This window comes from Coregonus lavaretus (genome assembly GCF_964263955.1).
Source record: "Coregonus lavaretus genome assembly, chromosome: 4".
Classification (NCBI taxonomy): Eukaryota; Metazoa; Chordata; class Actinopteri; order Salmoniformes; family Salmonidae; genus Coregonus; species Coregonus lavaretus.
This window is the reverse complement of record NC_139991.1, coordinates 64,618,093-64,639,166: the sequence shown is the minus strand read 5'-3', so window position 1 is coordinate 64,639,166 and position 21,074 is coordinate 64,618,093. Positions and strand designations below refer to the sequence as shown.

General features: G+C 46.2%; 1 protein-coding gene across 1 annotated transcript in view; it reads left to right on the top strand.

The window, feature by feature from the left end:
• Positions 1-21,074, top strand: part of LOC311128458 (transportin-1-like) — a 51,078-nt gene that overhangs the window by 23,505 nt on the left and 6,499 nt on the right. Inside the window, exons 6-20 of the mRNA XM_084160611.1 lie at positions 4,953-5,086; positions 5,588-5,669; positions 10,469-10,591; positions 12,475-12,593; positions 13,322-13,382; positions 13,874-14,057; positions 14,327-14,479; positions 14,753-14,978; positions 16,065-16,236; positions 16,417-16,503; positions 16,805-16,912; positions 17,306-17,464; positions 18,501-18,588; positions 18,943-19,041; positions 19,153-19,248. Coding sequence (XP_084016737.1) covers positions 4,953-5,086; positions 5,588-5,669; positions 10,469-10,591; positions 12,475-12,593; positions 13,322-13,382; positions 13,874-14,057; positions 14,327-14,479; positions 14,753-14,978; positions 16,065-16,236; positions 16,417-16,503; positions 16,805-16,912; positions 17,306-17,464; positions 18,501-18,588; positions 18,943-19,041; positions 19,153-19,248 — 1,891 coding nt within the window. The remainder of the gene's footprint in view (positions 1-4,952; positions 5,087-5,587; positions 5,670-10,468; positions 10,592-12,474; positions 12,594-13,321; positions 13,383-13,873; positions 14,058-14,326; positions 14,480-14,752; positions 14,979-16,064; positions 16,237-16,416; positions 16,504-16,804; positions 16,913-17,305; positions 17,465-18,500; positions 18,589-18,942; positions 19,042-19,152; positions 19,249-21,074) is intronic.

Genomic DNA, 21,074 nt, shown 5'->3' with positions numbered 1-21,074 from the left:
TGGGTCTATTTGATTGCTATAAAATATTTTACTTTTAGTCCGTATCGCGCACAGTTGTAGCACCCCCCCCCCCCCCCCCCCCCCCCAAACAATGTTTTACCCGCTGGTTCATCGTTATAGCAGAAAATTGGAAAATGTATGGCGATATGGATTTTGGTCCATATCCCCCAGCTCTAGACAGTATCAGATGTATACAGATGTGTGGCTTGGAATCACTGTGTTCTGAAGGAAACACATACAGTGGGGGAAAAAAGTATTTAGTCAGTCACCAATTGTGCAAGTTCTCCCACTTAAAAAGATGAGAGAGGCCTGTAATTTTCATCATAGGTACACGTCAACTATGACAGACAAATTGAGGAAAAAAAAATCCAGAAAATTATATTGTAGGATTTTTTATGAATTTATTTGCAAATTATGGTGGAAAATAAGTGTTTGGTCACCTACAAACAAGCAAGATTTCTGGCTCTCACAGACCTGTAACTTCTTCTTTAAGAGGCTCCTCTGTCCTCCACTCGTTACCTGTATTAATGGCACCTGTTTGAACTTGTTATCAGTATAAAAGACACCTGTCCACAACCTCAAACAGTCACACTCCAAACTCCACTATGGCCAAGACCAAAGAGCTGTCAAAGGACACCAGAAACAAAATTGTAGACCTGCACCAGGCTGGGAAGACTGAATCTGCAATAGGTAAGTAGCTTGGTTTGAAGAAATCAACTGTGGGAGCAATTATTAGGAAATGGAAGACATACAAGACCACTGATAATCTCCTTCGATCTGGGGCTCCACGCAAGATCTCACCCCGTGGGGTCAAAATGATCACAAGAACAGTGAGCAAAAATCCCAGAACCACACGGGGGGACCTAGTGAATGACCTGCAGAGAGCTGGGACCAAAGTAACAAAGCCTACCATCAGTAACACACTACGCCGCCTGGGACTCAAATCCTGCAGTGCCAGACGTGTCCCCCTGCTTAAGCCAGTACATGTCCAGGTCCGTCTGAAGTTTGCTAGAGTGCATTTGGATGATCCAGAAGAGGATTGGGAGAATGTCATTTGGTCAGATGAAACCAAAATAGGACTTTTTGGTAAAAACTCAACTCGTCGTGTTTGGAGGACAAAGAATGCTGAGTTGCATCCAAAGAACACCATACCTACTGTGAAGCATGGGGGTGGAAACATCATGCTTTGGGGCTGTTTTTCTGCAAAGGGACCAGGACGACTGATCCGTGTTAAGGAAAGAATGAATGGGGCCATGTATCGTGAGATTTTGAGTGAAAACCTCCTTCCATCAGCAAGGGCATTGAAGATGAAATGTGGCTGGGTCTTTCAGCATGACAATGATCCCAAACACACCGCCCGGGCAACGAAGGAGTGGCTTCGTAAGAAGCATTTCAAGGTCCTGGAGTGGCCTAGCCAGTCTCCAGATCTCAACCCCATAGAAAATCTTTGGAGGGAGTTGAAAGTCCGTGTTGCCCAGCGACAGCCCCAAAACATCACTGCTCTAGAGGAGATCTGCATGGAGGAATGGGCCAAAATACCAGCAACAGTGTGTGAAAACCTTGTGAAGACTTACAGAAAACGTTTGACCTGTGTCATTGCCAACAAAGGGTATATAACAAAGTATTGAGAAACTTTTGTTATTGACCAAATACTTATTTTCCACCATAATTTGCAAATAAATTCATTAAAAATCCTACAATGTGATTTTCTGGATTTTTTTTTCTCATTTTGTCTGTCATAGTTGACGTGTACGAAAATTACAGGCCTCTCTCATCTTTTTAAGTGGGAGAACTTGCACAATTGGTGGCTGACTAAATACTTTTTTTCCCCACTGTAGGGGAGCTCACGCACCTACATGCATTCACATACAGTAAAGCCTAGACGTACGGTATCCTCTCATTTCCTTGTTACTCACTTGTGTGTGTGTGTGTGTGTGTGTAGTGTTGATCTGACACACAGAACAAACTACCTTTGTACTTTAGAATGACCTAATCATGACTCAATGACAGATGAGTCTCTCCACTTCCTTTACCATCTCTTTGAACCGGAGCTGGTGTGAGTGTGTCAATATCTCGAATAGAGCGACACAAGCTGCATGCCATTGATCATTTACTCTTACATGTATCCTACAATCATACCGTGGAAGCATGGACCACTTATGGTGTAACACTTAAATACGTCCCCCTGCTATCTTCAATGGCCTACAATCTTGAAAAATCAAAGGGAATCCAAGTAAAACCAAAGGGAGGTACAGTTTACTTGTACGCCTGGGCCTGGCAGACATCCAAAAGGACAGCCAGGGCAATGGTTCTCAGTATTGCCACATAGTGTGTTCCTCTATTACAGAGCTGGTTCACAAGCAGAGATTTAGCTCAGTTATTCTCTGCGTTGGAGTTGGAAGGAGTTCTGCTTTTTAACTTGCTGAAAGAGCAGTTGCATTCTTTATGAATAGTATTCATGTAGAATATTAACACAAATGTTAGTAATTGATTTGAGTGATTCAGAGCATATTTGAGTCGGATCATGTTGCAGACAGCCGTTGGACTTTTTACCTCTAGCTGATTGGTACAGTTGTGTGTGTGTGTGTGTGTCTCTGCATGTGACTCGCTGTGTGCTTGTGGCTATTGCGGTGTGCCTGTGTGTGGTTGTACAGGTAACTGACAAAATAAAGGAAACGCCAACATAAAGTGTCTTTAATAGGGCGTTGGGCCACCACAAGCCAGAATGCACATTGGCATAGATTCTACAAGTGTCTGGAACTCTATTGGAGGAATGCGACAACATTCTTCCATGAGAAATTCCATGTTTTGGTGATGGTGGTGGAAAACGCCGTCTCAGGCGCTGCTCCAGAATCTCCCAAAAATGTTCAATTGGGTTGAGATCTGGTGACTGAGACGGCCATGGTATATGGTTTACATCATTTTCATGCTCATAAAACCATTCAGTGGCCACTCATATCCTGTTGATGGGGGCATTGTCGTCCTATGGGGGCATAGCCATGGTAGCCAAAATAATGGCCTGCCCAGAATTTTAATGCATGATAAGATGTTTATTGCTTAATTAACTCAGGAACCACAACGGCTTTCAAAATACTTTTATAACCCTCAATTTCTCAAGTGTTTCCATTATTCTGGCAGTTAACTGTGTGTGAGTTTCTGTACTGTTCTCTCGCTCTCTCTCTTCAGTAACCCCTTTCTCCCCCCCCCCTTCTCTCCTCTCTCTTTCCCTCTGCACCCCTCGCTCTATAAAAAGACCAGAGCAGGTGTGTGTGATGTCGCCTAACGCTTATAGAATGTTGGTTGATGGCTTTATTTAGGTTTTGCTGGAGAGCAGTTTTTACAGTGGTGACCGGGCAGTTGGAAGGTGCTTGTGCGTGTGTCTACCGACCGGGTCCAGCTCTGGCTGATGCTTGCTCATTCAGACACTGCTGTAAACTCCTACAGTGACATGTCTGAACATAGTGTTCAAACAGAGTAAGGATGGAAGAGGAAGATTAAAAGGAATTGTTTATTTAACCCCCTTTTCTCTCCTCTCAGCAGACATGCATTCTTTTGCATAGTTGTCATTCTTGCACCTCCCATTTCGACAGCAAGGCTCTTACAGGGACTGTCCAGCTTCATTGGTATTCAGTGCCTTGACTACTCACTCACACACAAACACTCCTGTCCCAGTCACCAGTCTATATATTTAAATTTGTCCTCCAGCGATAATAAATCAATAATAATTTTACTGTTAAAAAGCAATATCCCAAGTATAAATACAGTAAAGTACACACACGAAAGGGTTAAAAAATATTTTGGTCTGATGGGGATTGTGATGTCGTCGGCCTCCCTCCTTGCTTGAGGAACAATGGAGAAGCAATAGAGAACAAAAGAGGAAAGCCTCAACCGGCTCTCTCATACTGACAGAAACCTTGTATTTTCTTTAAGCACACCTTCTTCTCGGTCTCTAAGCTGTCTGGTTGGAAGGAAACAGCGCCCGCCCTGGAAATGGCCTTCAGACAGCACCACCGTCGCCACACTCTTTGCATACGATCAGATTCCTTTCCGAGTTTGAGTGTGTTTGTGTGTGATGTACGTGTGGCGGCATATTGAATGTGTGTCAGCTACTGCCATCAACTCAGAATCTGTATTTCCCTGGGAAGATACATTCCAAGGCTGCATCGTCATTTACCCATATAGACATATTAACTGCACATAATCAGCTGGGTTCGAACATGATGCAGGCTTACAACGTCAAGTCCTCTTTAGGTTTAGAAAATTGAGCTTTTCAAGGGGCTTGTGAGTATTTATGTATATAATTCATAGCTGTGATGTTTGCTGGTTGTGGGTGCAAAGTCCTTGTCGGGTGGTGATAATACATACCTTACAAGTGGAAGAGACACTCCTGTAGAGTGGACTAGATTTCAGTTCTCTTGATGAGACACATGATCATATGTGACACACATGATACTTCTATCCTCTCAGCTTTGAAGACACTTGCTTTGTGTGTTTGTGTGTGTGCATGTCACACTGTATTACGGAACCCCTAATGACTTTTATGGAGGACGCTTTCTTTAATGTAGTCGTATAGAATTCCATCACACACTGACAGCCTCTCGCATGAATAGGCCTGTACTGTAGCTGTTTTATGTTTCACTATCAAATCCACAATTTTGTCCTGCTGTTCATTTCCTAAGTGGTCAGCCTGGCCAGGTTGTGTTTCTCCTTGTGCTGTGTTAGATACAGTATGTGGTGATGAAGGCTTCTCATACCTGTTGTTTTTATGGGTTGACTCAGTGTTGATGGAGTATGACATCTTTACTGTCCATATGGTCTCCTGTCCTTGAGGCTGGCTGATAAATATATATTAAAACAACTGGGGGGGGGGGCGACGACGACTATCTGGCCCTGAAACATATTTGGTAAACCCCCCCCCCCATCTCCGTCTCTCTCCCCCCTCTCTCTCTCAGGGGGCGTTTGGAGCTCTTCAGAAGATCTGTGAGGACTCAGCAGAGATCTTGGACAGTGACGTGTTGGACCGTCCGCTCAACGTTATGATCCCAAAGTTCCTGCAGTTCTTCAAGCACAGCAGCCCCAAGATAAGGTACTCAAATCAAACCAAATGTATTTATAATGTATTTTGTTTACATCAGCATTTGTCACAAAGTGCCTTACAGTAACTCGGCCTAGACCCCAAATAGCAAGCAGAAGCACAGTGGTAAGCAAAAGTACCTAGAGTATGAGTGTACTGGGCCTCCCTCACTCTCCCTGCTCACAGCCTTGGCTCCACCTGGAGTGAGCGAAAGAGGCAACACCTTGCGCCTCCTTTTAATTGGTTCCAAAACAACCCATAGCCAGGTGTTGTTTTCAGATCTAGCTATATTTACAGGCACTTTGATCCAAAGTGTTCTCTCAGATCCCTCTTTCCTCAGGCTTATAGATGAAACTGTCTCTGTCTCTATATCCATCCTTAGGCGTTATCAGTGTCTGAGATCCCAGATTGGAGACTGGGGGGAGGAACAGAGGCAGCATTGATAAGGGGGAACACATGAGTTTGGGTGGTGTGAGGTTGAGGCTCTAAGGAGTCTGTCTTGTGGTGTTGCAGGTCTCATGCCATCGCCTGCGTCAACCAGTTCATCATCAGTAGGACCCAGGCCCTAATGCTGCACATCGACGACTTCATCGAGGCAAGTCTGACCCCGCCGTGACCTCTGCAGTCAGACCTATATACTCTGACCTCCCATAATCCCCAGACAGCCCTGTGACTATCTGATATGCCCACAAAGTCAGACACATGCCATGAGCCTCCTGCAATCAAGTCATACACACACACACACACACACACACACAGCCCACCCAACTAGCCTCCGCTGTCAGTGCAGGCAGGCAGGTATATGGCCTCAGCTCTCAGTACAGTGTGTCAGTAGGTCAGAGCTGAGCCTCTACGCAGCACAACACTGCACTACCAAGAGATAGACCCGAGCTGCAGTTTATTACACCAACCCCAATTCCACCGATTTGGATCAGGGCTAGGTCACGTTAACCACTGATGAGCTTAACTTCCAGCCAGCTGGTCCCTGGATCAGGACGGCTGCATCCAGTAACCACACAGTGACGATGACAATACAGCAAGCGGATAGGAGATAAAGGGCTACTGTTTAATGTCCCTCTCATGTCTTTAGCTGCGGGGGTGAGAGAGGGGGCACTCTGCGTGGAAGAGGCACAGGTCACATGAAATCCAATTTGCATATTCTAAATAAAGTGTTAGCTTTAAAAACGCCCTGCAGAAATAAACTATTTTCACTGGTGAGTTCTTTGTGATAACGGGCAGAAGGCCAGAGTTGTAGCAGGCTCTGAGTTGCTCAATAGAAGCTCAGTAGAACTCATTAGGTCAGTAGATGACCAGAGGCTTAGTAGTCTAATTGGTACAGAAAGTGATCTGAAAGGCCAAACTGATCCTAGATCAGAACTCTTACTCTTGAGACGCTTTATGCAGAGGCACCACAAATCTTCCAATACGTTGTATCAAACTCAAAAATGAAGACAATAACAGAAAACATAGCATCACTTAATGTGCCCAACATTATATCTTCTGTAGTCGGACTGTTCTAGTGAAGGATAAGCAATGCTTTTTGAGGACATTATTAATTAAACAAACAGGCCTGGTCGCACGCGCTTTGGGCTGCGGCACACACAGAGACTGAACCGGCACGGACACCACATGTGACACAGAGCATAAAATAACGCGACCAGCAAAACAAAAAACACTATCTGCACAACCTATGGTAGCCAACACCACTATTACACTTTGACCAATAGCGACAACAACAGTGTCACATCAAAGGTGACAGGCTTGTGGTGTTGAAAGGACAGCGACCGTAATACCTGTGCACTGAAGGAGAGACCGTTTTGGTCAAACACACAGACATGGCTCATACACAGGCGACAGCAGTCACACACAGCATAAAATAATGTTAAAGAATAAGCTGCCCATTCATTCCAGTAGGCACCATGAAATCAGAACAATACAAAAGCACCACCATTTCATGTCCTATATTAACAAACCAGCTATTACTTCTCATTACAAATATATTTTATCACACTCATCACACTAACGGGTGATCTAAGGTTTTAAAATGCAGCAATGTTTCAGTCATTATTTTTCAAAGAGCTAGCTAACAGCAAGCGAGTTGCAACAAAAAACAGTGCCACTCACCGTGATGATCATTTGTAAAGTTTGAAAGACGTTTGAAAGTTAATCTTGAAAAGGGTGACGCTAACAAATTACAACAACATCCACCTTGAAGTTGCTCCAGCCGCCGTCACCTTTGTCACAGTACTACATACAACACAAGCTAGCTAACGTTACTAGCTTTACGCCTCGATCAGACCGACAGTGTCATTGCATTTTGGGACACCAGAGGTACATTCAATTCCAATGGAACGCTGTGCAGCATTGTGTTGCAGAGGCAGTTGCAGTGGATTTATCCAACGTATGCATCTAATTGTATGCATAGATTGACAGAAATGGTAGCAAAACGTAAATGTTGAAGTTCTGTTGCACACATCCAGTAACAATGTTGGATTACATAATGGAAAAAGTTTGACTTCAGAATTGATGCGTCATTGATGCAATGATGCTGTCGGTCTGATCGAGGCTTGCACCACTGATTATTTGCTCTTGCGCTCTCAGTAGTGACGTGTCTAGGCCTTTGAGAAGGCCTAGACACTAGAGGTATGCCAAGTAGTCGGACAAAACAAGTATCGTAACGGATATGGGCAATTATGATCTCAGTATTTTTTGTAATTATCCGTGATTGGAAAAAATATATATTTTCATGTGCCAGCACACATCTTTCAGTCAGAAAAGTGAGGTGCTTACGTGGTGTAAATAACTCAACTGTCAATTTACGGATACGAGTATGGCCATGTCGGCACACCCCTGCTAGGTCCCACCCATTGCAAGTCAAAATGTGATTGGTTCATTCCACTGTCACTCCAAAATTCTGCTGTAAAACAGTTGAATGGCAGAGGCTTTCTGTCCAGGTTCTGATGGCCTAGAGACAATGGTTGGCTAAGCTAGCTAGATTTTTCTACCCAGAGACCACCGAAGAAAAATCCTGAGTGGATATTTTTTTTCTCTTCAGTATTAACTCTTCTCTTTTTAACACATTGAAGAGATTAAATCAGAAGATCGTAACAATTATTTGTTTTGTTTTACAATTAATGTATAAATCCTTAGGCCTTCCCCACTGGTTTTATGATCCACAAAGCATCTCAGAAAAGGTCCTAGAAAACCTGTTTTGACTTCACCTAATTATTGTCATGTTGGCATGCATAAACTTTTTTAACAAATTCTGATGGTTATTAAAAGCAGAATATTTTGACAATATTACTGTCATATCAACACGCTTGTCACTCCTGTTTAACAGCTCTAAATGGCTTTGGCGCAATAGGCCTCAAGTCACTTGCCGATAATGTTGCATGCAACATTTGAAAGGTGTATCATTTTCATCTAACACAGTCAAAGTTAACATAAGCCCTAGATGCCTTCAATTGCCCAACTTATAGGCATGCCCAATTTAAGCATATTTTTTTAACAACGTGGTATTGCGCTCCAAAGGGTTAACTTTAAATAACATAATATATATACTGAACAAAAATATAAATGCAACATGCAACAATTCCAACAATTTTACTGAGTTACAGTTTGTATAAGGAAATCAGTCAATTGAAATTAATTAATTGGTTCCTAATCTATGGATTTCACATGAATGGGCAGGGGCACAGTCATGGGTGGGGCGGGCATAGGGCCACCAACTGGGGAGCCAGGCCCAGCCAGTCAATTAATTTTTCCCCACGAAAGGGCTTTATTACAGACAGAAATACTCCTCAGTTTCATCAGCTGTCCAGGTGGCTGGTCTCAGACGATCCCGCAGGTGAAGAAGTCGGATGTGGAGGTCCTGGGCTGGCGTGGTTACACGTGGTCTGCGGTTGTGAGGCAGGTTGGACGTACTGCCAAATCCTCTAAAACGACATTCGAGGCTGCTTATGGTAGAAAAATGAACATTAAATTCTCTGGCAACAGCTCTGGTGGACATTCCTGCCGTCAGCTTGCCAATTGCACGCTCCCTCAAAACTTGACATCTGTGGCATTGTGTTGTGTGACAAAACTGCACATTTTAGAGGCCTTTTAATGTCAAATAAATTTTTATTTGTCACATGCGTCGAATACAACCGGTGTAGACCTTACCGTGAAATGCTTACTTACAAGCCCTTAACCAACAATGCAGTTCAAGAAATAGAGTTAAGAAAATATTTACTTAATAAACTAAAGTACAAAATTTAATAAAAAGTAACACAATAAAATAACAATAACGAGGCTATATACAGGGGGTACCGGTACCGAGTCTATGTGCGCGGGTACAGGTTAGTAGAGGTAATTTGTAGGTAGGGGTAAAGTGACTATGCATAGATAATAAACAGCGTCCCCAGCACAAGTTGCACCTGTATAATGATCATGCTGTTTAATCAGCTTCTTGATATGCCACACCTGGAAGATGGATGGATTATCTTGGCAAAGGAGAAATGCTCACTAACAGGGATGTAAACAAATTTGTGCACAACATTTCAGAGAAATAAGCTTTATGTGCAATTTCTGGGATCTTTTATTTCAGCTCATGAAACATGGGACCAACACTTTACATGTTGCGTTTATATTTTTGTTCAGTATAGATAATTAAATAATTAAAAGAAAAACATGTTTATTTATTAGCCTAGTGGATTAAGTATTTAGGCATATAATGTGAAATAGGCCTGTTTCACAACCGGCCGTGATTGGGAGTCCCATAGGGCAGCGCACAATTGGCCCAGCGTCGTCCGGGTTTGGCCGGTGTAGGCTGTCATTGTAAATAAGAATTTGTTCTTAACTGACTTGCCTAGTTAAATAAAATAAATATATATATATATGAAATCATTGTCAAAGGCACAAGCGATACTGTTGTATGTAGGTCTTGATTATTTACGGGTTTATTATATAGAAATATCAAAACATAATTTTAACAACTCCAAAGCAATTGCATGTGGCACAGGAACCACTGACTCACTGCATTTTTCTCTTATCAAGACACCTGCTGGTAACTCTTAACTGGATAGGACAGCTCATGAGGTGTCCTAAATATCTGTTGACTAGGTGTGACTTATCACTAGAGGCTTCATGCATAGCTTTTATTTTTACCCTTGAGTAGGATGAAAATGTCTATTCTCAGCACTTACCACCAATGTTCTATTCTGAGAGGCTCTATGGTTACGGGTCCTGGTCAGAACTCATGAAGACAGGCTCTATCTCAATTACTTACAAAAAAGCCTGTCTCCTTTCCTTCATTAGTAATGCAATGTCAAAAAACACAGGATGCATCTCCAAGGAATGAAGGTAGGGACTAGTATGTGTGCATGTGTGATGGTTGACCCTCCTCCCTCCCTTTAGAACCTGTTTGCCCTGGCGACTGATGAGGAGCCGGAGGTGAGGAAGAACGTTTGCAGAGCTCTGGTCATGCTGCTGGAGGTCCGCATGGACCGTCTCCTACCACACATGCACAACCTCATAGAGGTGAGACTGGGACTGGGGTACTGGGGCTAGGACATGGACTGTGTCCTACCACACATGCAGAACATCGTAGAGGTGAGACTGGGACTGGGGTACTGGGGCTAGGACATGGATTGTGTCCTACCACACATGCAGAACATCGTAGAGGTGAGACTGGGACTGGGGTACTGGGGCTAGGACATGGACTGTGTCCTACCACACATGCAGAACATCGTAGAGGTGAGACTGGGACTGGGGTACTGGGGCTAGGACATGGACTGTGTCCTACCACACATGCAGAACATCATAGAGGTGAGACTGGGGTGCTGGGGCTAGGACTGGGGTTTGGATTCGGTAATACCTGGTGTATACTACATGACTTAAAAAATCCTAATATAGCTGAGCCTCTCACATTAAACAACTGTCTTTCCTGTCGTTTTTTTGTCTTGCCAAAGTAGTGTTGCGCACGCTAACGATATGGCACAGACTGGATTCACACTACAAGATTCTTCACTTGGTCGTTTCCATACCACGCTGTCTCGCCAAAACAATGATGTGATAATGTGATTACATGTAACGTAGCTACAATGAGCTGTGGCTCAAAGCAGCCTCATAAACATTTTCAGTTAGACATTCACGCTTGTCATACAGAGTTGAAATATCTAGCCAACATTTAGAATTTACACGGGTTAAAGGCAAACACATACTAATAGTAGTCATGGCTCCTGCTCCAGAGTCTACACGTTCTGGCTGATGTGATACAACGTCATCATCTCACTGGCTTCTTCTCTGGCCAGCTCTCATTGGCCATTGCAGATCACGTTCTCAAAACTTGTCATTGCACAGCTCACAATACAAGAGCATTGCAGATTTTGCGCTGATCAAATCAAACATGCTTGAAAATATCGGGACGTCTGTGACTGCTCTAAGACTGGATCGGTAGCCCTTAGATTGCGTCTCTGACCCGCTCACATTAAACAAGCGTCAGTGACAGCAACGACATGGGTATTTTGTCTACGATCTTAAACAAAAAATGGTGTAGTGTACACCCGGTTTAAGCTGCAGGGAGAGAGGTGTAGGGGGAGTGAATTACATTTAGATGTAGGGAGCGGGGAAGGCAGAGCGGGAGGCGGAGCGGGAGGCGGAGAGGGAGCGGGAGGCGGAGAGGGAGCGGGAGGCGGAGAGGGAGGCGGAGAGGGAGCGGGAGGCGGAGAGGGAGCGGGAGGCGGAGCGGAGGCGGAGCGGAGAGTAAAGGAGGGAGGAAAACGAACCAGTGAAATGGATTCCTCTTGGTCTCATCAAATCAGCTCAAGATGCCACCTTGTGGCCAAAACCTTTATTCTCCAGACAGGTTCATCCAAAAGCTTTATTCTCCAGACAGGTTCATCCAAAAGCTTTATTCTCCAGACAGGTTCATCCAAAACCTTTATTCTCCAGACAGGTTCATCCAAAACCTTTATTCTCCAGACAGGTTCATCCAAAACCTTTATTCTCCAGACAGGTTCATCCAAAACCTTTATTCTCCAGACAGGTTCATCCAAAAGCTTTATTCTCCAGACAGGTTCATCCAAAAGCTTTATTCTCCAGACAGGTTCATCCAAAACCTTTATTCTCCAGACAGGTTCATCCAAAACCTTTATTCTCCAGACAGGTTCATCCAAAACCTTTATTCTCCAGACAGGTTCATCCAAAAGCTTTATTCTCCAGACAGGTTCATCCAAAACCTTTATTCTCCAGACAGGTTCATCCAAAACCTTTATTCGCCAGACAGGTTCATCCATAATCTGTCATGTGATTGTGGCTGCCCAGCTCCTGGCCTTGAAATGAATCCTGAATATTGATTGAGGTAGTGAACTACAAATATAATGCTAATAGTACTAATTTTCCCATGGTCCTCTCCTCCTCAGTACATGCTGCAGAGGACTCAGGACCAGGATGAGAACGTGGCTCTGGAGGCCTGTGAGTTCTGGCTGACACTGGCTGAACAGCCTGTCTGTAAGGACGTGCTGTGTAACCACCTCTCCAAGTGAGTAATACACACACAAAGTAACTGAAAGACAATGTTACAAGAATGTCAGAGATGGATGTAGGAAAGAAAAGCTGGTCATAGCAGCACAAAAGCTTTTTTATTTTATTTCACCTTTTATTTCACTAGGCAAGTCAGTTAAGAACAAATTCTTATTTACAATGACTGCCTACCCCGGCCAAACCTGGACGACGCTGGGCCAATTGTGCGCTGCCCTATGGGACTCCCAATCACGGCCGGATTGTGGTACAGCCTGGAATCGAACCAGGGTCTGTAGTGACGGCTCTAGCACTGAGATGCAGTGCCTTAGACCACTGTGCCACTGGGGAGCAACTGTGTGACACACACAGTACAACACCAGCCTCTGTGTCAAAGCTTAGCTACAACATTTGCTCCCACTCTACGCTAAGTCATTCTAGACCTCACCCCCGGGTGTACTGTCCTCATCCTGGTACCCTGGCCATTGATCAGAGCCATAGCTGTTAGAGCTCATCTGTGACACTGCTTACATATTAATGTGGCCTGTCCCTGCCTCGTCTCCCCTGTTTCCCCCATCCCCCTATGTTCCCTCTCCCCTGTCCCTCGTTCCCTGTCCCTCGTTCCCTGTCCCTCGTTCCCTGTCCCTCGTTCCCTGTCCCTCGTTCCCTGTCCCTCGTTCCCTGTCCCTCGTTCCCTGTCCCTCGTTCCCTGTCCCTCGTTCCCTGTCCCTCGTTCCCTGTCTGTTCCAGGCTGATTCCGGTGCTCGTCAACGGGATGAAGTACTCCGAGATCGACATCATTCTGCTCAAGGTCAGTCTGCTCTGAGTGTGAGCCAGGAAATGGATCTATGGCTGCTAGCCTGCTGCTGGACTGGAGCCTGTGATTATGTACTGTACAAATCACACCTCAACCCTGGGAGGGGGAGAGGGAGGGGGGGTGGAGCAGGAGAGGGAGGGTGGAGGGTTTTGGAAGGCCAGGCAAGTACATTTTTGTGTGTGTGTGTGCATGGCCGTGTCTCAACCCTGGGTGTGTGTGTAGGTCCTGAGGTGGTTTGAGTATCGCCATCACTGGCCTGTCGCTATGGTTACAATGGAATTCGTATTTATAGATGCATAAATATGTATGTGTCTCTGTCTGCTGTTAAGATACAGTCTGATAGGTGAACTGACTGCTACCTAGCTGCAGCCCTAAAGGAAGCTCATTGTCTTAAAGTAGTATGAATAATTCGAATTGCATACCTTTTGTGTGTGTGTGTGTGTACCCTTACGAGTGTGTCTTTAACTGTGTGTGTGTGTGGTCAGGGTGATGTGGAGGAGGATGATGATGAGGCAATCCCTGACAACGAGCAGGACATCAGGCCCAGGTTCCACCGCTCCCGTACTGTTGCCCAGCAACACGAGGGCGACCGTGATGGCATCGAGGACGAGGACGATGATGATGATGATGACCTGGACGATGATGACACCATCTCTGACTGGAACCTCCGTGAGTGGACCTCTGATTATCTGTTTTTCTCTTCCTTCATTTCTTGCTTTGTCTCGCTTACTTTGTTTTTTCTCTCTGTCTCTCTCTGTCTCTCTCTCTCTCTCTCTCTGTCTCTGTCTGTCTGTGTCTCGGCCTCTGTCTTTCTGTCTGTCTGTGTCTGTCTCTCTGTCTCTTCCAGCCATACCTCACATTTATAAATATGGTTGACCTTTTTGTTTGCGTGTCTGTGTACCTCTGTTTATTAACGTGTCCCCTCTCACTGTCTCCAGGTAAGTGTTCAGCAGCAGCGTTGGACGTGTTGGCTAACGTGTTCAGAGATGATCTGCTCCTCCCCATCCTGCCTCTCCTCAAAGAGCTGCTCTTCCACCCAGAGTGGGTCATCAAGGAGTCTGGCATACTGGTCCTGGGGGCCATCGCTGAGGGTAAGGACTAGCAGAGACTGGGAGGGGGAGGAAGTGGAAGAGTAAAGATGAGTTTGGAAAGGAAAGCCTATACGGTGGTGAAAGAGAATGTACAGGGGTGAGTCCTGTTTATCCACTTGTGTGGTCAGGCAGTTGCTTAACTCTATCTTTAAGGGTATTCTACCATGCAACCTGAACGAAGGACTACACAAGAATATCTCACTCTTCACCATATTCACCACTAATCTTAAAGCCAGTAGAACCTAATATTCTAACCGCATGTCATTTTCCCAGGTTGTATGCAGGGTATGATCCCCTACCTGCCAGAGCTCATCCCCCACCTGGTGCAGTGTCTGAGTGATGAGAAGGCCCTGGTGCGCTCCATCACCTGCTGGACCCTGAGTCGCTATGCCCACTGGGCGGTCAGCCAGCCTCCTGACACCTACCTGAAGCCCCTGATGACCGAGCTGCTCAAACGCATCCTGGACTCCAACAAGAGGGTGCAGGAGGCCGCTTGCAGGTGAGTGGGGGGAGGGGTCGGCTGTGGTTCAGTTGGGGTCAGCTGTTGGTAGCTGTGGTTATGTTTGACCAGATGTCTGATTTTATTTGTAAATGATGAATAGATGGCCAGTAATAATCTGGGTTCTAAAGCTAGTGACGACGGTCCTTGGGTGTGGAAGTAAAGATGATGATCATTGTGACGATCAGTTGATCCTATCAACATTTTTTGAACAACAACTGTTGAACAGCTTGACTGCAAAGTGGCGTTCTAAACTACCTTTTCCTCTTCTCTGACCCCTTTCTCTCCTGCCTTATCCCCCTCCCCCCTCTCTCCCCTCTCTCGCTCTCCCCTCTACCTGTATCTCCCTCACCCCTTTCTCTCTTTCCCCTCTACCTACCTCCCTCACCTCTCTCCCCTCTATCTTCCTCACCTCTCTCCCCTCTACCTCTCTCCCCTCTACCTCCCTCACATCTCTCCCCTCTACCTTCCTCACCTCTCTCCCCTCTACCTCCCTCACCTCTCTCCCCTCTACCTTCCTCACCTCTCTCCCCTCTACCTTCCTCACCTCTCTCCCCTCTACCTTCCTCACCTCTCTCCCCTCTACCTTCCTCACCTCTCTCCCCTCTACCTGCCTCACCTCTCTCCCCTCTACCTCTCTCCCCTCTACCTCTCTCCCCTCTACCTCTCTCCCCTCTACCTCTCTCCCCTCTACCTCTCTCCCCTCTACCTCTCTCCCCTCTACCTCTCTCCCCTCTACCTTCCTCCCCTCTACCTTCCTCACCTCTCTCCCCTCTACCTCCCTCACCTCTCTCCCCTCTACCTTCCTCACCTCTCTCCCCTCTACCTTCCTCACCTCTCTCCCCTCTACCTTCCTCACCTCTCTCCCCTCTACCTGCCTCACCTCTCTCCCCTCTACCTCTCTCCCCTCTACCTCTCTCCCCTCTACCTTCCTCACCTCTCTCCCCTCTACCTCTCTCCCCTCTACCTCTCTCCCCTCTACCTCTCTCCCCTCTACCTCTCTCCCCTCTCTTTCTCTCCTCTTTCTCTCTCTCCTTTCTCTCTCTTCTCTCTCTTTCTACTCTCTCTCTCTCCTTCCCCCCTCAGTGCCTTTGCCACTCTGGAAGAAGAGGCGTGTACAGAGTTGGTTCCCTACTTGGCCTACATCCTGGACACGCTGGTGTTTGCCTTCAACAAGTACCAACACAAGAACCTGCTCATACTGTACGACGCTATAGGGACGCTCGCTGACTCCGTGGGACACCACCTCAACAAGCCGGTACACACACACACACACACACACACACACACACACACACACACACACACACTACGTACGCTCTCTGTCTCCCAATGATGTCACAGCAATGACTCGAGCAAAGCCACATCTGCATTTTGTTTCCCTTTTCAGGTGTGTTTGGTTGTGATGACTAACGTGTGCACTACTGCATGTGTTTAGGAGTACATTCAGATGCTGATGCCTCCACTGATAGCAAAGTGGAACCAGCTGAAGGACGAAGACAAGGATCTGTTCCCTTTACTAGAGGTGAGCCTCACCGGTCTCTAATAATGTTCCCTTTACTAGAGGTGAGCCTCACTGTCCACTAATAATGTTCCCTTTACTAGAGGTGAGCCTCACTGTACTCTAATCACACTAATACACTAGCCTCCAGGGGAGTTTTCCACTCTTCACCAAAAACACATGCGTAAACATAAAAAGTTACTACCTGTAACTGAGGTTATCAAGTATCATATTCTTTCTTCCTCTTTTATCCTCTCTCTTGTCACATCCCCTTTCCCTCTTCTCTGAATCCCCCAATCTCTTTCTCTCCTTCCATCCATCTCAGTGCCTGTCGTCAGTAGCCACAGCGCTCCAGAGTGGTTTCCTGCCCTACTGTGAGCCTGTGTACCAGCGCTGTGTCAACCTGGTGCAGAAGACCCTCGCTCAGGCAATGGTAAGACACACACATCCCTTGTTGCGTGAGGGACACGGGGGGGTGTGAGGGGGACACTGTTACGTGAGGGAGGGGGGTACACTGTTACGTGAGGGAGAGTTTGTTTAGCGCTTTGCTTGCTTTCTTGCCTGTAAACATAATCTTGTTTGTGCCAATTGGCTGCGTGAGTTGGCACTGAACACACCATAGAGAAGGCTATTGGCACAGATTGTGTGTGTGTGTTTGAGAACATTTGGAGATTATCTGCTCGCGGTTGGATTTCATGCTTGCGGAATGTGGGATCTAATTGTTTCAAATAACTCCTTGCCCAAATCTAATCCACACACTCTCTCTCCCTTCCTCTTTCCATCACCATCTCCCACTCTCTCACACTACCTCCATCTCTCCATCCAGCTCCACCAGTCCCAGCCAGACCAGTACGAGGCTCCTGATAAGGACTTTATGATTGTGGCTCTGGACCTGCTCAGCGGATTGGCCGAGGGGTTGGGCGGCAACATCGAGCAGCTGGTCGCCCGTAGCAACATCCTCACGCTCATGTACCAGTGCATGCAGGTAACCAACCAGTGATCTCGCAGTGTTACAGATCAACCAACCAGTGACCTCGTAGTGTTACAGATCAACCAACCAATGACCTCAGTGTTACAGATCAACCAACCCTGACATAGTTCATCTCTCAGGTCCGTGAGTCATGACTAATCTCTCGCTCCTTCTGTTCCTCTCTCTCGCTCTCTGTCCCCCTCTCTCTCTCTCGCTCTCTCTGTCCCCCTCTCTCTCTCTCTCTCTCTCGCTCTCTCTGTCCCCCTCTCTCTCTCTCTCGCTCTCTCTGTCCCACTCTCTCTCTCTCGCTCTCTCTGTCCCTCTCTCTCTCGCTCTCTCTGTCCCTCTCGCTCTCTCTGTCCCTCTCGCTCTCTCTGTCCCTCTCGCTCTCTCTGTCCCTCTCGCTCTCTCTGTCCCTCTCGCTCTCTCTGTCCCTCTCGCTCTCTCTGTCCCTCTCGCTCTCGCTCTCTGTCCCTCTCTCTCTCGCTCTCTGTCCCTCTCTCTCTCGATCTCTGTCCCTCTCTCTCTCTCGATCTCTGTCCCTCTCTCTCTCTCGATCTCTGTCCCTCTCTCTCTCTCGATCTCTATCCCTCTCGCTCTCTGTCCCTCTCGCTCTCTGTCTCTCGCTCTCTGTCCCTCGCTCGCTCTCTGTCCCTCGCTCTCTCTCTCTCGCTCTCTGTCCCTCGCTCTCTCTCCCTCGCTCACTCTCTCGCTCTCTGTCCCTCGCTCTCTCTCGCTCTCTGTCCCTCGCTCTCTGTCCCTCGCTCTCTCGCTCTCTGTCCCTCGCTCTGTCCCTCGCTCTCTGTCCCTCTCTCTCTCTCGCTCTGTCCCTCGCTCTCTGTCCCTCTCTCTCTCTCGCTCTCTGTCCCTCTCCCTCTCTTGCGCTCTCTGTCCCTCTCTTGCGCTCTCTGTCCCTCTCTTGCGCTCTCTGTCCCTCTCTTGCGCTCTCTGTTCCTCTCTCTCGCTCTCTCTGTCCCGCTCTCTGTCCCTCTCTCTCTCTGTCCCGCTCTCCCTCTCTCGCTCTCTGTCCCCCTCTCTCGATCTCTCTCAGGACAAAATGCCGGAGGTGCGTCAGAGCTCCTTTGCTCTGCTGGGTGACCTGACTAAGGCTTGTTTCCAGCATGTAAAGCCATGCATCGGTACATACTCTATTCTTTTACACCAGACTTGCAGTAACACACCGCCTGATACTCTATTCTCTTACACCAGACTGGCAGTAACACACCGCCTGATACTCTATTCTCTTACACCAGACTGGCAGTAACACACCGCCTGATACTCTATTCTCTTACACCAGACTGGCAGTAACACACCGCCTGATACTCTATTCTCTTACACCAGACTGGCAGTAACACACCGCCTGATACTCTATTCTCTTACACCAGACTGGCAGTAACACACCGCCTGATATACAAGATGTGTATAGTAGTCTAAATGTCAGATTATCAGTTACCGATGGTTTAAGCTTCTATCTCTCTTTCTCTCCTGTGCAGCTGATTTCATGCCTGTACTAGGCACTAATCTGAACCCAGAGTTGATATCAGTGTGCAACAATGCAACATGGGCAATCGGAGAGATATCTATACAAATGGGTGAGTGTCTGGAAATTGTCACAAAGCGGTCACACACCAGCTTGGATACATTCTCATGAATGTGCGCGCACACACACCCTCCCTCTCTGACCTCCCTTCCCCTCTCCCCAGGAGCTGAGATGCAGCCCTACGTGACCATGGTGCTGCACCAGCTGGTTGAGATCATCAACAGGCCCAACACTCCAAAGACCCTGCTGGAGAACACAGGTATCACCACAAGGTGGCGCTGCGGGCTGTGCTGAGCCTGCCATCCACACAGCCACAGGGAGATGTTACATAGCACAGTCAGTCAGGGCTACTCTGGGTGCGTCCCAATGATATCTCCTTTCTCCCGAAGTGTGCACTCGTTCACTTCCCTTAATGGATTTGAAAGGAAATGACTGGTATATGAAAACTCCTTGTAGCCCATGCCAACACCAATCCAATGCTTTTAAATGTCTGGGGAGTAGTGAACGAGTGCACACTTCTGGAGGAAGGAGAGGTTATTGGGATGCACACTCTGACTGGAGTGGAGGCCATTAATCTTCATCTGAAAGCCTCCCCAAGCTCTGGGCCTTACAGGTTTCGCCGGTTTCAACCAAACATCCCAACTATTTGGACCCAATGATGTATGGCTGTGTTTATGGGCTGTTGGATCCCTGCTGAAATATATTAAATGTAGCTGAGGTGGAAAGAGGGAAATAAAGGAGAGGAAAAAGAGACTGATAAAATATTTGTTCCTCATGGAGTAAGAATCTGGGGAAATGTCAAAACCCAGCGAACCCTGTAAGTGTACAGTCTTGGCATTATTAACTGAAATGGATTGATTCTGTTGCACCGTTTGTCAGGTTTTTCTAGCTTTATTTCCCTTGAAGTGAAGTTGAAGTGTTGAGGAGCATCAGTAGGTGACAGTGAGGCCTTAACTGAGACAGAGGAGTGTATAGCTAAATGCTTCAAGAGTTTTTCTTACGGTTAATTTGACAAACGGAATGTTTACTGAACACTCAGAAGATGATGATGATGATAATAACTAGTCATCTTTGATGATTGAGGAAAGAGCTAATCCCATCCTAAACATTTTTTGTGGTGTTGAGAGAAATGTTATAGCACCTATACTTATCAAACAAACCTTCGGTTACACTCTGCTCTTATTTAGAAGCTCTAGTCGAATTGGAGACTGTGTTTGGGTGATCCAAAATGGCCGTCGACTAGAACCCAAACTGAGCCAAAATGAGGGTGAAGTGTAACCTGCTTAACTTACCCCCCCCACACACCCCCACCCCCCCAGGAAAACTAGGGAATTTGTAGATGTTGTTCCTGTTTGTCAGTTTATTTATTTGTTGTTTTTAGTTAGTTTTTTAAATGTGAATGCATATCTGCCAATATATGTTGAATGTTTAGTTAAAGGATGGCAAACGTTTGATGTGGGATACGTGATTGATTGATGGAGCCATAGCGATATGCTGTTGAGCTCAGACCACTGCCATTCTATTTTAGTATGATGAATCGAAACCTAATCCTCTTGGTTTCTATTGGGCTGTTTTATACAAGAACTGTCCTAATCTTAATTTTCACCTAACCTATCAAAACATTCAGAAAATATATTCATTTTGATTATCTTTATAGCGCACCAATTTGATCATTTAAAGAATTTTAAAACACACGCATACAGTATAAAGGCACATCAACATTATTGAAGTGGATGGGGTTTGAGGCCATATACAGTGCCTTCAAAAAGTATTCACACCCCTTGACTTTTTCCACATTTTGTTGTTACAGCCTGAATTTTTAATTGATTAAATTAAGATTCTTTGGTCACTGGCCTACACGCAATACCCCATAGAGTTATGTTTTTTGCTTAACAAGTCACATAATAAGTTGCATGGACTTATTCTGTGGGCAATAATAGTGTTTAACATGATTTTTGAATGACTACCTCATCTCTGTACCCCACACATACAATTATCTGTAAGGTCCCTCAGTTGAGAAGTGAATTTCAAACACAGATTCAACCATAAAGACCAAGGAGGTTTTCCAGTGCCTCGCAAAGTAGA